Source organism: Schistocerca nitens, chromosome 2 (assembly GCF_023898315.1).
Source record: "Schistocerca nitens isolate TAMUIC-IGC-003100 chromosome 2, iqSchNite1.1, whole genome shotgun sequence".
NCBI lineage: Eukaryota > Metazoa > Arthropoda > Insecta > Orthoptera > Acrididae > Schistocerca > Schistocerca nitens.
Window position 1 is genome coordinate 764923788 of NC_064615.1, and position 17708 is coordinate 764941495.

General features: G+C 41.4%; 1 protein-coding gene across 1 annotated transcript in view; it reads right to left on the bottom strand.

The window, feature by feature from the left end:
• Positions 1-1803: 1803 nt before the first annotated feature.
• The window catches only part of LOC126234614 (protein takeout-like), a 95054-nt gene continuing 79149 nt past the window's right edge, over positions 1804-17708 (bottom strand). The window contains exons 5-6 of the mRNA XM_049943341.1: positions 7289-7438; positions 1804-2376 (exon numbers count right to left, since the gene is read on the bottom strand). Coding sequence (XP_049799298.1) covers positions 2225-2376; positions 7289-7438 — 302 coding nt within the window. The 3' untranslated portion in view covers positions 1804-2224. The remainder of the gene's footprint in view (positions 2377-7288; positions 7439-17708) is intronic.

Below are 17708 nucleotides of genomic sequence, written 5' to 3' on the forward strand. Positions count from 1 at the left end.
TTCGTACACTCCACTCGACTTTCTAATACACGAACATTTTTGTAAATGCAATTCCTTTTGCTTCAAAAGCGAATGTGTTGAAGATTCTTGCCGTTTATAGCTCGAATTTATAACAATAAAGGAATTGGTTTCTTCTGTGTTGGGAAACAGGCTTATTAGTTTTGACGGTTTGGTTTCCCCTTAAGCTACTAGTATGGTGGCTTCTTTGGTACGTTAAATGATGTAGGTACTATATTCCATATAGATTTTCCACGTTCCATATTCGCTGATGTGGCTGAAAGTGTAGCGAACAAAAGTTCGCTTTGTTGTATAGATATACGAAGTCATTCTGCGAAAGTTCAAGTCTTCAGGTGTATACAGCAGTTTTTTTTATTAGTTGAAAACGACATTATTTTGTAAATATCTATACTTTATAAGAGAATTGTAAATAAACTGTTTTGTAATGTACCGTCTTGTACCTCACAGAGATTCTTAGGAAACCATAGAATGACAATTGTGGTACCAGTTCTTACTTATTGTAGATTTTTATGGCACTAAATACACTCCCTATCGTAGCAACTATCTTGAAAATAAACATAAACGTTAGTATTCGCACTCATCCGATATCGTATTCAGAACTGTCACTTGCTGGCCGCTCTGTGGTTAACGAAAACGAGATGCAGTGTCGTGACTGTCATAAAACTCTCATATTGCACGAATTACAGAAAAAATATCTAGTTATTGAAAAAGATGTTTAGTCTTTGACTTTTGATCTTTATGATATTTCTGCAAATGCTTTTATAGGTTTACTTGTATGTGCTACACGATTTGATTGAAAGTAATGGAAGCAATGCTTATGCAAACTTCAATATTTTTAAACCACACTGTTTGTTGCTTAATATACAAGTTGTATGGTGCATAGCTACTTCATTAGAACGATGCATAGATGTGCGCTCTTGCCCGTGCTCCTCTGCACGCACAGCGAGGCTGCTCATATTGGTGCATCATGCAGGTGGGTCATCTTGGGAAACAGGGGCGGGGGAGGGGGGGGTTGGGGAGTAGGTTGCACTTCAGGAGCTATGTTACTCAAAAAGTAAGGCTCATGAGTACATCTGATGTTGTTGCACACACAGTAGTTTACTTACCATCACCAATCGTAACAAAACTCCTGTATTTGAGCCCAGCCTCAGGTAATAGTTAGTACCTAATATGTATCATCATTCCATAAACGCAGTACCAGATTACATTTGTCCAGCATCGTGGCTGTACGTCTGAACACATTAAATCTTCCTCCATTTCTCTCTCCACTCTACGATCATGGAATAAATTACTCTATGACCTGTCTGTTATCCAAAATCACTCTGAATGCAAATCTGTATTTTTCATCATTGGCGTAGCTTCTTTCTCTGTGCTATCCTCTTCATTTTATCTTTCTGTTTTTTTTTATCTTATATGCTAAAAAACACCTTATTATTTCTCACTCTTCCTCTGATCAATAACTCCTTCACATTGATTCCTCCTGTACTGGTGTTATGCGTTTCTGCCATGTATGACTTCTTACATGCGTCAGGCACATAAATAGGAAATTTCTTACTGTTAATATGAATGATGTCTCTCAAAATCACATTTTCCTGACTATACAGAATATGATTATTACTGATACTATTATATGTTACTCACGTACGAAACACACTGTAATTTTTACTCACTGTGGAAGTGCGATTATATGTGAGATAACAGTATAAACAAATGAAACTTAGGAGTGGCATGCAGGAAATTATTTTGGGAAAATAAAATGTACTTACAATGTACCGAATGCAACAATTTGCACACTTCATCTTTTTATTCACACAATTAGCACATTTAAACACCTGTATCTATATAAGTATTATGCATTTGCCCTTTTTGTCTGAATATCTCATGTCCATTCACTGAACTGACCACTACATAACTTGCTCTCCAACATGACGTGTAAGTAAATCGAATATTAGTACCTGAACTAAGAGCAACAATAAGGTTTACAAATTCTCTGGCCTTTTAATTTGTAGCGATAGGCGCTTTTACTACTTAGGTATCTCAAGTATACGTCTTCATAGCAAATTACGACTTTTTTTAAAGATACTTCTTTCAATTCCGCGTACAATTCCGCGCCAAGAGCACATCCTCTCATTCAGTAATGTCGCAGGAAATGTTCTTGACGTAGCCGCCTGACAGCTGTGGAACGTGACCGCAGGTGGTGGGCGGCTTACTCGAGGATCACCTTTCTGTATGGCACCCCGTCAAACAGCGTGTCCACGAGGTTCTGTGCTATGGCTCGGTACGATTCGTACATAGCCGGACCTACCTCTTCAACGAGTGCTTTCCAGTTCTCATTCAGAACTTTGTTGGTGTTTTCACCTAAAATGAAATCAAATACATTTCAAACTGAAAAACACTTATTTGTCAACAGCAAACAATACATTTTAGTAAGAGAGGAAAGATTAATGCAGCCTCTACGAGTATGTCATGTTTTAATCCATGCGCTGAGAATCCCACTGCTGCGAAACTAAATTTAATTTGTGCCGAGTACACCGTTACGAAACGTAAAAAAAAATCCGACGTCGAAAGTGAGTGAGATTATAGAGAATATTTTACTAAGTGTAGTGAAATACACTACTGGCCATTAAAATTGCTACACCAAGAAGAAATGCAGATGATAAACGGGTATTCATTGTACAAATATATTATACTAGAACTGACATGTGATTACATTTTCACGCAATTTGGGTGCATAGATCCTGAGAAATCAGTACCCAGAACAACCACCTCTGGCCGTAAGAACGGCCTTGATACGCCTGAGCATTGAGTGAAACAGAGCTTGGATGGCGTGTACAGGTACAGCTGCCCATGCAGCTTCAACAAGATACCACAGTCCATCAAGACTAGTGGCTGGCGTATTGTGACGAGCGAGTTGCTCGGCCACCATTGACCAGACGTTTTCAGTGGGTGAGAGATCTGGAGAAAGTGTTGGCCAGGACAGCAGTCGAACATTTTCTGTATCCAGAAAGGCCCGTACAGGACCTGCAACATGCAGTCGTGCATTATCCTGCTGAAATGTAGGGTTCCGCAGGGATCGAATGAAGGGTGGAGCCACGGGTCGTAACACATCTGAAATGTCACGTCCACTGTTCAAACTGCCGTCAATGCGAACAAGAGGTGACCGAGACGTGTAACCAATGGCACACTATACCATCACGCCGGGTGATATGCCAGTATGGCGATGACGAATACACGCTTCCAATGTGCGTTCATCGCGATGTCGCCAATCACGGATGCGACCATGATGATGCTGTAAACAGAACCTGGATTCATCCGAAAAAATGACGTTTTGCCATTCGTGCATCCAGGTTCGTCGTTGAGTACAACATCGCAGGCGCGCCTGTCTGTGATGCAGCGTCAAGGGTAACCGCAGCCATGGTTTCCGAGCTGATAGTCCGTGCTGCTGAAAACGTCGTCAAACTGTTGGTGCAGATGTTGTTGTCTTGCAAACGTTCCCATCTGTTGACTCAGGGATCGAGACGTGGCTGCACGATCCGTTACAGCCATGCGGATAAGACGCCTGTCATCTCGTCTGCTAGAGATACGAGGCCTTTGGGATCCAGCACGGCGTTCCGTATTACCCTCCTGAACCCACTGATTCCATGTTCTGCTAACAGTCATTGGATCTCAACCAACGAGAGCAGCAATGTTGCGATACGATAAACCACAATCGCGATAGCCTACAATCCGATCTTTATCAAAGTCGGAAATGTGATGGTACGCATTTCTCCTCCTTACACGAGGCATCACAATAACGTTTCACCAGGGAACGCCGTTCAACTGCTGTTTGTGTATGAGAAATCGGTTGGAAACTTTCCCCATGTCAGCACGTTGTAGGTGTCGCCACTGGCGCCGACCTTGTGTGAATGCTCTGAAAAGCTACTCATTTGTATATCACAGCATATTCTTCCTGTCAGTTAAATTTCGCGTCTGTAGCACGTCATCTTCGTGGTGTAGCAATTTTAATAGCCAGTAGTGTATGCTGGGTCCATTATGATACAGTTTTTGTTGCGATCAATATTTCTCAAACTGCAGAAGTTGTAGGATAGAACTTAATTGTGTTTTCAAACGGGGTTCACATTCAGTGATACAGCCGATTACTGGTATCTGTGAAGGAAGGAAGCAAGGAAGGTTAGAGTTTAGCGACACGTAAAAACGAAGTCGTGGGAGACTGAGAATAAGCTCGAATTAGGAAGGAAAGGGGAAGGAAATCGGCCGTGCTCTTTAAAAAGAACCATCCCGGCATTTGCCTTAAACGATTTAGGGAAATCTGGAAAATTCCAAATCTGCATGGCCAGACGGTAGTTCGAACCGTCATCCTCCCGAATGCGAGTCCAGTGTGGTAGCTACTATTCCTGCGCACTCGGATCTTGAGTGTATTAGTGGGGCTAGAGTGTAGTCATATATACACAGGGCGCTTCACCTGCCCCTACCAATCACTTTTTACGTAATCCACAATGTCATATCTGGCCTTTTCCCTCGCTACGAGGAGACCATTACCCTACAGAGAAAACTTAACAGGAACTTTTAGTAGGAAATTAACTGTAGTTAAATTTTTTACTGGAATACGTTTTATTTAGAGATGGTAGTTTTCGAGTTATTCCAGAAAGACGTACAAAACCGATCTTCAAACACACCCACAATCAGCAAACTTCGGTCAACATTTCTAGTAAGTTGTTCATCGCACTTCCTCCTACCACTGTACAAATATTTGCTACTCCATGAATTATTTCTCACATTCCACCGTTTTTGGTCTTCATTGGCTGCCCTTATCACACCACCGGCTTAATCGAGCGCTTCCAAAGTGTAGAACTGACATTTTGTAAACTGTGCATAACTTTGTGAATATTAACAGAATAAAATAAACCATGAAATCGTTGTACTCATCAGGCCTTCTGACAACCAAACTACTGTGCTTGTAGAGGTTAAGTTTGAATCGAACTGACAGGCAAAGGTCATTTTTCTTTCATTCCCTTCGCGTATATGATTAAATTAGTAATGCTGATGAAATAGCCGAATATGCTGGTGGTCTAATAGTCCAGTCAGTAGAGACCAGAGAAAGGTCGAATATCGGGAATGGTTCGTATAGCCGGAAATTCTTTTTCAATGGTAGGAGAGCGTTCCACGAACAACATATTTGATACTGATGAGGGAAGGGTGTGGGGATGGAGGTGCGTTTGAAGGTCACTTTTGTACGTTCTTCCTGAATAGCTCGGAAACCGTGGCTACCAACGGAAACGCATCCCCGTACAAAACTTACCTACATAACATTTCTTACGAGAACGTCCTGTTAATGTTTTCGTAGTAGCTACAAATAGTCTGCCCGTAACTTGCGAGAGAATATGAGAATCTCTCGCGTAGTTTCCAAAGGTCAGATATAAAACTGCAGGTTGCATAAAACGACGTCGGTAGAGGCATCTGAATCCCCCTGTGTGACACGCATTTACGGGCTTTACTCATCTGCAGAAATGAGCAAGTAACAGGAGAGCACAAAGCCGTACCTTTCCTTCAACGCGTTTGAGCGTATAGGTCAACGATCATTCGCTGTTTATTCGTTCGGGATCTTCTCCACTAGAAGCAAGTTTAGCTTTTCCCGTTTAGTTGATAGACCTTTTTTGATAAGACTGCTTGGTGTTGAAAGTCACAGACATGCAAATAATATGGTTATATTGATACTACAGAGGCTGAGTATCTTTATCAGATTCACAACATTGTTCACATTTATGGCCAAAGCCTCTAGAAAATCGACGTGGCAAAATGAACAGTCACCTTTCAGTGTCTGGAATTCAATGTGTTCTGTAGAATGCATTTCCAGAAATATCTGTGTTTCGACCATTACGTAGTTGCATAGGGTGTTGCAGCATTCATAGTAGGGTATTAAAAACACACCACCAGGCAGTAACTGTAATTTATTTGTTACCTCTTACCTCAATTATCAGTTAAAGGTATGCCATTTACTAATGTGTATGTCATTGTCCAATGCGTGGATTACTTTTTGACTATGACTCCTGTCAAACGATACCCCCTCTGCACAACAAATTCATGTAGGCGGCGTTGGAAGCTTTCCATAACTCGGCGTAACGTATTCCCTGGAACATTGCCGACGGCAGTTCTGATACAATCCCTAAACTCAGGAATGGTGGCGCAACGTGTTCGGAACACTTCTCGCTTCAGGTAACCCCAAAGAAAAAGTCTGCACATGAAAGGTCATGTGGGCGAGGAGGCCGGGAAATGTCACCAAAACGAGAAATTAATCTACCGGGAAATGTCTGTCGCAAGAAATCCATCCAAATTCTGGCCACCATTCCTGAGTTGGAGGATCGCATCAGAACTGCCGTCGGCAATGTCCCAGGGAATACGTTACGCCGAGTTATGGAAAGCTTCCAACGCCGCCTACATGAATGTGTTGTGCAGAGGGGGCATCGTTTGACAGGAGTCATATTCAAAACGTAATCCACGCATTGGACAATGACTTACACATTAGTAAATGGCATACCTTTAACTGATAATTGACGTAAGAGGTAATAAATAAATTACAGTTACTGCCTGGTGGTGTGTTTTTAATACCCTACTATGAACGCTGCCGCCCCGTGTATTATATCCTAATAGCGCAGTTTAATTATTATTAATTAATCTTACGTAAATATGATGACTTAATAATGATTGAATTTTAATTCAAAGGGCGAGACGGGATAAGTACCCTGCACAATACTTTCAGCGGGCTGTTTCAGTAGACTTAGTGTTAACATTGACGACACAGGGTATGAGGTGCAACTTGTTTGGCAGATTCAGAAACCAAACATGTGTCATTTCTGTCCCACATAACTATCTGCTTTCAAAGCGTATGACGTCTAGTGAAATGCTACTTAACTGCGACTAATTGACGGAAACACACTTTTTAGAGTTTTAATGGAACAAGTACACTGAAAATCATGGATTTGTCGGTTGAATAAATGTTTGTGTAAGAGAATGAAATTACATTACACATCTGCATAACGGAGCAGTGTTGTGTTTCACAATTTAATCTTCGTTGAATAGACACTATGGGATTATTTGCATGTACCCAACTTAACCTCATGTATCAGAATTAATGTTTTAATTTATCAGATGAGCTAAATTTCCAAAGATTTTGATGTGATGGAGTAATTCCACATGCAGTTTATTACCACAATCTCTTTTTTACAACGATATCATTAGATAAATTATTATTTATACTTTTTTGAGAACTCACCAAGAAATTTGTCGCCGTTGAATAAATTCTGCAGGTTTATTGTCAAATGCCCAACGTCACCTCTGGAATCCACCACTGTTGCCTTCATATAGTCAGTGCCACCCTTATTAAAAGGTTCATAGTTTATTATGTAAATGACGGTCAGATTTTCTGGAAAAATTGCAGAACTGCAGATTATATTCTGACAATAGTTTAACTGTAGAAGGCAAAGATAACATGTACGGGAAGACAATGTTGTGCTCATTATGTAGAATGTACATATGTAGGCACTGAAGTGAATGAGGATGGTCAGTTACATGAAATGATGTAAAATAGTAAATATTACAGTACAGCAATACGTATAACTGTGAAAATTACACTACGACTTTCAGAGAGGCAGTACAATACATAAAGCGACGTGCAGCAACATTAATCACGGTTTCTGTGAGATCCGTAATAGTGATCACCACGCATCTCCCCGTACATCAAGGTGCTGGACAGAGAAGTGTGAGAGGGACATGTCTGTAGAAACCATTTTCGCCCAGTGGGAGTAATTGAAACTTACCAGTTTCAGAAGTTGTCATGGACTTGTCCTGTATTGCCACTAACACTGATTTTTATTGGATATTTGGGAATTCTGGCTTTTCTCACTATCAAATTATGTCTGCTGCTTCTTCCAAAGCTGAAAGGGTGCCTCCGGTTAAATGAACGACCTTCCAGTAGTTGGCAATTATATATATATATATATATATATATATATATATATATATATATATATATATATATATATATATCGAGGCGGTTGGTAGACCCGCAACCGAGCGCCTCCCCATGTGGCGGATAGGGGAATGCCTCCTAGATATAGGTGGTACCGAGGAAATGAAATACTCGGGTCTGACCAAAACTGATAGTAGAGTCTGTTCCCACAGTGGGCGGCTACAACAGGCATCTGCTCCACATGTCAGTGGCGGCTCAACCAACCTCCTGATCTGGAAAGTCAAGTTGTACTCGACAGCATGCCATATACCCAACTACTAAACATCATGATGGTTCAACGAGAAAAATCTCATTACCCCGGGCCCCAGTCAATAGATTGGGATCGTCGTGAGCATCGGATTCTAGGGGCTCACGGACATCATCAGAAGAATCAGAGCTTCTCAAACTCCCTCAAGAGCAAACGCAAACACTACATCGGCACGCTCAACGTGAACACACTGATGAAGATAGGAAAGATGAAACAACTGACAGACACTCTCGAAAAATTTCAAATCAAAATATGTGTACTGCAAGAAACACGATTCACAGACGAAGACCATTTCAACATGGAGAATTTCAGAATATACAAAGGAAAACCATCGAGATAACTGAAAAACCTAAGGCTTTTTGGCACACGATTTGCATTACACAGGTCCATCACGAACAGCATAATCGACTTTTCGTCACCAAACGAAAGAATCAGCACCGTCACAGTGATATCAGCCAACAAATCTTACACAATAATCAATGCACATGCACCGAGTACTGACTACAACAGGAAAAACCCGGACGAAATTGATGACTTCTGGACGGCAATGGAAGAAACTATCAGAAAAATTCCTGCACATAGAGTCAAAATAATACTGGGAGACTTCAACGCTAAACTCGGAAAAGAAAAGGTATATAGACATACCACAGGAAAACATACTCCACACAAGGACACAAACAAAAACGGAAAACACCTGATAGCTTTTGCAAAAGCCACGACCTCGCCATTATGTCAACAAAATCCCAGAAACCAACACGGAAACTTACCACATGTAAACTCCCCAGCGGAAAGCAAGAACTACAAATCGACCACGTAATAGTCCAGAAAGACTCACAAAAAGTAATTTTGAACATAGACACACGTAAAGGCTACTTCGACCTAGACAACCACCTACGACAGATCAGGATTCGTCTTTTGCCCAAGAAAAAGCTCCAGAAGAACAAAATTGTTAGACCAGATCCAGAATACCTTACTTTAAACCAGACACAAATATTAGACAAAATTAAAATGGAGAAAACGACAGACTGGATACAACTTTCAGGAAGAATCCGAGAGGCCATGAAACTAGCACAAGCACCACGCACAAGGAAACACCGTTGGTGGAACCACACATGTGACCAAGCTATTGACCAACGAATCAGTGCATGGAAATAATTTAGTAGCCATAAATCCAAAGAGAATTGGATGAACGTCCTGAAAACACAGAAGCAATCAAGCAAAATCATCCGCAGTGAAAAACGACAGTATGATAAACGGCGACTGATGGAGATCGAATCGGACTTCATGAAGAACAGTACAAGAAACTTCTACAGAACGTTCAGAGAAAATATGACTGGATATCAACCACCCAGCTTGTGCTTCAGAAGACCGGATTGAACCCTAGAAACCAATACCAAAAACAATTGTGACATTCTGGCAAAGTACTTTGAAAAACTGCTCAACACGGACCCCCCTATGGAAGAAATGATGACAGAAACGAGCACATACAATCCAGGTAGTGAACCTCCAACTCTAGAAGAAGTTAAAGAAATAATCAAGTCACTCAAGAATCGTAGAGCACCAGGAGAAGATGGCATCATCGCGGAAATCTGGAAGTTACAAGACCCAGAACTCACCAAAGACATCCCCAGGATCTTGAAGACATCTGGAAGACCATGAAAATTCCTGACGACTGGAAAACTGCCCTGATACACCCACAACACAGAAAAGGTGACAAGACTAACAACTACAGAGGAATGTCCCTACTACCGGTCACATACAAGATCCTTTCCAAAGCTTTATTGAACAGACTAGAATGCCAGACTGACCACTTGATTGGGGAATACCAAGCAGGCTTCCGTAAAGGTCGGTCTTGTGCGGAACAAATTTGGAACCTGAAAATGATTTTACAACACAAACAGAACCTGATCATTACCTTTGTCGACTTCAAAAAGGCGTACGACTCTATCGACCGGAAAACTCTCTTCAAAATTCCAGCAGAATACAAAGTAGACAACAAAACACGGGCTATCATAGAGCAAACTTTAACCAACACGACCTCCAAAGTAAAGTTCTGTGGGGAACTATTAGAGCCCTTTGAAATTCGCACAGGTGTCCGACAAGGCGATGGCCTCTCACCTCTCCTTTTCAATCTGGTGTTAGATAAGGTAATAAAAGAATGGGAAACATCACAACAGGGGATAACCTTAGGAAACCTACAGATTAAATGCCTGGCTTTTGCAGACGATTTGGCGATTGTCACGAAAGGTATAAAAGAAATAAAAGGCGCTATTGAAAAACTGCACGAAATCGCTTCTAAAACTGGATTACAGATCTCTTACAAAAAGACACAGTTTATGAGCACAAAGAAACTCATCTCTGAACACAAAGTATGGCACGATTTACAAAACGGCAAACTTCAAATACCTCGGTGAAACACTACAGATGAGTGGACATAACAGAGACTCAAACGAAGAAAGAAAAACTAAACTGGACGAGACATACAAAGTAGTGTGGAGTCATTACAACAAAAAGTCTATCTCACAAAAAGCCAAATTACGCCACTACGACACGGTGGTGCTCCCCGAGGCACTATATGCAGCAGAGACCACACTAATCCTAGCGCATACACGTATCAGAAAACTAGAAAAAGTAGAACGGAAAATACTTAGGAATATATTTGGCGCAACTAACAACAATGGAATATGGATCAAGAAACCTACAGAGGAACTATACAAACATACGGAGACAACCACAGAAAAGATTAGAAAATGCAGACTACAATTCTATGGACACCTATACACAATGCCATCACACAGACTAACCAAACAGATCTTTGATTGGGTAACCACTAGAAACAACAAATGGGTGGCAGAGGTAGAAAACGACCTGAGCCAACTCAACACAACAGCAGACACAATAATCGACAGAATAAAATTCAGAAACATCATTAAGAAAAGTAAACTACATGAGATACAAATGTGACAAACGAACAGGCGTAAAATGGACCGAAGAACGCAAGCAAGATCACAGCCGGAAGATGAAAGACATATGGGCAACCAAAAAGGCAATCAAGATGAAGCCGAAGAAGGGCAAAACACTTGTAACGTTTCAAAAGTTTTCCTTACATAATATTACATGACATCAATGACGGTAAGGAATGGACATGTTCGATTATTTCAAGTAATTCACTTGTAATTGGTTGGATCAGCTTCAGTGGAACCAAGAACATCTTGACTCAAGATGGTATACTCAGTGATGAAACAAAGCAGTAGGCTTTACCAGAAATAGCGACCCTTAGACAACGTTTCTAATAGTGTATTTTAAATACGAGAGTATGCCATCTTATTCACTATATAACATTTAAAACACTTGATAATGGCACTTTGAAGCCGAAATCATGATCGTGTAAGTGTAAATGTAAAAGTGCAAATAACCAACAGTCTAATGGCGGTATTGACTTTAAGGAGACAACGCACATTGCCACCGAAGTTCTGACATCAGCAAGCATGAAATTGTTTATTACTGCGGTTTGATTTCCTGCGTGAAATAACTTCTATAAAACGAAAGAACACAGTTGCACTGACACAACACGCATGGGTTGCTGCGAGCGTATTTATTGGCTATCTTCTTTACCTTGAGTGCTATTGTTTATCTTACACTTACGTATTGGACTTTGCACACTGTAATCCAAACAACGTTTTTTTGAGCGTTGTAATACAAGCGTATGAAGGTCTAATCTTAACTATATACATTTTGCTTTAGGTTTAATAGAGCGATAAAAGTAGTGGAAGCAGCTCGAAACATTAAAAATTTAAATAATGTTTGGACCAAATGCAATCGGACAATCACGTCAAAGAAAGAGTTTTCGTTTTCCAAGAAAAATAGTTATGGCATGACTCATTTTCCAAATTCAGGAAGAGTTGATAAGTCATGCGATAAGCTGTGACCTTTTAATCTTCGTGAGGCAGATGCATTCAATATGCAAGATTCAAAACTCTAGCGTGTTCTGATGCAAGGCATCAAAAATCAAACGGTATAAGTAATGTTACACTCAAACATAATCAATTCTGTTATTGAGAATTCCCATGTAATATTGTTACATTAGTGTCAGCGTTGTCTCCGTCTACCATGTTCTGATGGCAACTGGTTCCCCCTTTACATTAGCAGAAGCTCAAATCGAACTTGCACTGCACACATTCGCTGGTTTATTATTTTCACGCCTTTTTCAGTCATTGCGTACGGTTTTCTTGCACAGTACACTTTGCTACTGTTACTTTGTTACTGGTAGCTGATGAAGTCTCTGTGAATGTTCATTATTTTGCATCGATGTGTTGTCTTTTCATATGTGTTCCTGTGTTTTGGGAATAATACAAATGACATTCTCCAGAAATCCGTCTTTTAAGTTTGTAGTGATTAAAAGATGTGTTGCCTACTCACAATTTTTACAGTGCAGCCACTGTACGTTATCCTAATATTTAATGAGATTTCCAGTTTTCAGTATGCTTAAGATTGAAAAACCAAAATACCAGAGCGATATAACACAGGGCAATAATTGTGGACTGAGTATGTTACCAAATTATGCCTTCGTCTTTCACAAATTAAGTATGTAACAAAATATCATTGTTCATTCACCTGACTAGAAATGGAATAGACTTTGGCTTTTGTGAGTACACAATTATGAAATTGTGGTACTAAATAACCTATTAAAAGGGTTTCTTTATGTCTACTCCAACTGCGACATTTTCATACTATGTGAGTATGACAGAGAAAAGCACGTAAGCAAGAGTTTTTCAAAGTCCAAACTGTATAATATCATGCCAATCCGTGTGTATTTAGGCTCCCTTATCTAATATTTTATGTATTATTAAAACAGACTTTCGTGTTAATGTTATCGTGGTAAGCCGTAATTCATTTATCTTTGTATAGTACATATATCAACTGCGTTTTCCATTAGTTTATTGGGCACAGCAATAATATATACGAGAGAAATTATTCGACAATATGTTCTGTCCAATTACTTAAAACAGGCTGACGACAATGTTGAGGTAGTTTACTGATCCCATGCCTGCGGAATCCTAATGGTTCGGAGTTAAATGTGTCATCAAGCCTGGTCTGAAGTACATTTTGGTCCAGAAAGGAATTTTCTATGTGGTTATTCGGTAAGTATTGGGGAGGTAACCATCTGAGGGCACAGGATCGGAAGAATAAGTGCGAGAGGGATGACATTCGAAACAAACTCGTGGATAGCTTTTTTCGTGATATCAGCAGAGTGCATGCAAACGTCATCTTGCAGAAGCAACACTTGATGCAGTTTTGTTGGTCGTTCTTTAGACACTGTATATTGTTCCATAGCTGCAGCAAATGCCAACTGCAGTACGCAAGGTTTGGTTCGAGAACGTTTTTCCACACAGGCAACTTAGCACTTGGGTGCACCAGACGCGCCTGTCAGCTTGGCACCTCAGGCGATGCAAAATATCCGTTCTCATTGCCCTTTGCCCAATATGTTCCTTTGTTAAGGTTCAGCCGTTAATTATTCTTTTTTAAGAAGATAACAAGAAGCATCATAATTCGTGACCAGTAATAATAACACTTAGGGATTCTTGACGAACGAATCGATAACATTGAAACAAAAACTCAGTAACAATCACCCCTCCAACTTTTGTTTTCTAGAATTAGAGCATGCAGTGCTCTTACACTCAAACCACTAAACTTTACCTATTGATTGAAACTGTCTCACTAAGGTTAAATGTCGCAGTTCATCACATCAGCTATCAAGGCTTACTGATGTAGGAAATCATTCATGCCATAACAATCTTTCTGTGAAAACGGAAATACTTTTCTGAAGTGATTTGCTTCATAGCACTTGCCCCACACACGATATAAGTGTTTAGAGCTCCCTCAGCTACCTTCACCACTCTATTAAACCCAAAGCAAACAATATGTCGCTTATGTTAGACTTTTCCAACTTACAGCTATTTGCCAACAATTGAACGCCATTCGCAAGATCAAGTAAGCAAAATCCAAAACAAATCTGCAAGATGAATACTAGAACTTCAAATTAAAAAATGGCAATTGATAAATACACTCATAGCAGCCTACACGTGTTGTGTTACTGCACTATGTTCACTCGTTTCATCGAGGTTATTTCTCATGGAAAATCGAACTACAACAATAAACCATTTCATGCTTACCTATGTAAGAACAGAAACGTGCCACAAATTTTCCAAAAAGTTTTCTACTGCTGGGTGGTTTGAAAGTGATGCAAATTATTCTTGACGTCCCATCAAACTGATAGTCGCAACAAATACGCGAAATGTAGTTTGAAAAATAAAGGAACGGGTGGACTCGAACTCGTGTTTGCTTGTACATCGCGCGACAATTACCACCGGGCCACAAGTAGATAAAACAGTACCACAGCCCTAGAGGAAACAACACTTCCTTCAGAAACTTACGTACCCTACAGCGTTGCCAGATTGTGCAGATAACCGGATTAGGGGTGGTCTGTGTTATTGGCATCTAAAGTGAATGAGTCAGACCTAGTCTCAGTGGCAGTCGCCGAGCCGCCAAGTTTCCTGTCAAAGATTCCACATTAGACTGAAGTATCCATACGTGCCTATTCTTCCAGATTCTTTCTCAGTTTCGTGATGATTGTTTTATGATTCGTCGATGTGGTGGCAGAGCAGTCATCATTATTCCACAGACCAGAGCTGCCTTGGCCCATAGGGTTCATATCCTTAACAGCTACGATCAAACGTTTAATGATACCTCCTTATATATAATGACACTTCCAAGGGTTGCTGTAAGCTGCTTGGCGAATAAATGGCACAAAATATAAGATATACTTGCAAAGAAGTTCATCATGAAGGCGACCAAAACCTCAAATCTGTACGGGAAGGGCAGTTACAATGAAGGGGACCTTGCTAATGTGATGTGCCAGACCAGAGTCGGTACGGTACTTATTGTCACAGGCTCCGGTGGAGAAAGTGTAGCCGCAATTTGATATAGCTTTGACTGTACAGAGCAGGTAAGAAACTTAAGGATGAAAGTAACTTTTGCACACTGTATCATTGCCAAGTAACACAGGTAGAAGAAACATGCACCATACACAGGGAGAACGGCTACAGTATGGTCCTGAAACTAATGAAAATAAATAGCCAATGAAGAAAACAGAACTGACACTTTCATTCAAAAGCAATAATTACACTGAAGTCGTCGCAATTTCAAATGGTCCTCTGGACATTACAAAGAGTGGGACTTTACTCATTAGCGTTTATGATGACCACAGATGGCAACTCATACTCTGCAATGTGCTCCCATGGTGACCACAAAGTTGGTAAGGAGTCCTTGCAGTAGGGCGTTTCATTGCTCCACCAGGGCGGTTGACAATTGAGGGATAGTCGTTGGTGCATTGTGGACGTGCTGCTACACGTCTCCCCATCTTATCCTACACGTCCTCGATACGATGTAATGCGGGGGAAAGCACGGGCCAGTTCAGTTGCCAAATATCCTCTCGTTCCAAGAGCTCCTCTACCTGCACAGTTCCATATTCGACACTGTTCTTGAGTGTATTATGTGCTCCCAGCAGTCGCCATATAAGGGTAGGTCAAGCGTTGTCGAATTTGATCGTTCTAGTAGTTAAGGTGCTGTGGTGTTGAGAGGAATGATGTATGTGGCATTACTGATCTCCAAATCTTTGAACACAGTACACTCACCAGTCAACGTTATTGTGACACTGCAGTCCTTCCTCAAGTGCGTCTCTACATAGATGCTTCACTTTTATGGATGACAGTTTGCGACCGCATTGAACAGCGCAGTGGAGGAGTTCGTGGAACGAGGGGATTTTGGGTAAATGGACCGGCCTGCTAGTTCCCCCGGCTTAATTCCGATCGAGCAAGTATGGGATGCGTAGGGGAGACATATCGCAGCACGTCCAAATAAACCAGCGACCAGTCAGCAGTTGTCAAGCGTTGGCGAGAATGGAGATCCCTACCACAAGAATTCCTTACCTATCTTGTGTCCAAGATGGAAGCATTTTGCGGAGCATGCACTACCGTCCGTGATGACAATACACCCGATTCAGAATTATGTCCTTCCTTTTGTACTATCCAGGACACGATAAAAATAAAATTTAAATGTCGTGTGACTAGGGCCTCCCGTCAGGTAGACCATTCGTCGCGTGCAAGTCTTTCGATTTGACGCTACTTCGGCGACTGGCGCGTCGATGGGGATGAAATGATGATGAGTAGGACAACACAACACCCAGTCCCTGAGCGGAGAAAATCTCCGACCCAGCCGGGAACCGAACCTGGGCCCTTAGGATTGACAGTCTGTCGCGCTGACCGCTTTTTTAAATCTCTTTTTTTTCGTGTTCGTTCGTTGTATTTGCTCGTGGCGGACGTCGCAAGGCACCCGTCTCAGTTCGTCGTTCACCCATTGACTCAGTTTTTTTTATTACAGAGGGCAGCTAACCCTGTGACCGAACACGCTAAGTTACCGTGCCGGCACCACTCAGCTACCGGGGGCGTACAGGACAGGACCATGAACCGCAGTGACTGAATGCAGTTAACGTCTCTGAATAAAAGTGCCATTTCTGTTCGGCTCATTGAGTATTCCTTTCAATTACCATCTGTACTGTCCTTATTGTATCCATCTTTTCTATGTATGGTACCGGTTTAGTCTTGCTAAGTGACACGTCACACGAAAATTACATTCTTTCTTAAATTTTGCACACATGCGTATAAAATGGTGCTTGCAGCTTGTCGATTGATATCGTCTTCTGCTCTCTAAGAGTACCCAAACTAAGTTCGCTTTGTTCCTCCAGTTAGCCTGAATCAGTGTTAGTATCCAGAATGAGATTTTCCCTCTGCAGCGGAGTGTGCGCTGATATGAAACTTCCTGGCAGATTGAAACTGTGTGCCGGGCGGAGACTCGAACTCTGGACCTTTGCCTTTCGTGAGCAAGTGCTCTACTACCCAAGTACAAGCAGTAGAGCGACGCCAGTGGGTAGCTCAGATGGTAGAGCACTTACCTGCGGAAGGCAAAGGTCCCGAGTCCGAGTCTCGGTTCGGCACACAGTTTTAATCTGCCAGGAAGTTTCAGTGTTAGAGTGTTTGCTATAGTCCTCATTCCTAATTGCTTTCTTTCATCCAGCCACCATAGCTATTGCTGATTTATACGGCCGTGTGCTCATACTGTTCCGGCGTAACTGCCGCCGGCACGACCATGAAGAGTGGAAAAGCATAGAGGACTGTGGAACGACGTCAGCCAACAGGACGCTCTCTAGGACGACACCAAAACAGGAGCGGCCTCTAAACGAAGAGAATATAAATGTCGCGCCGCCTAACCGCGGCCGGAGTGAAAGACCGGCCGTAATACAAAAGCTACAGCAGTGAATTATGAACTACATTGTTTTGCAAGCAATGAAATTGGATATAC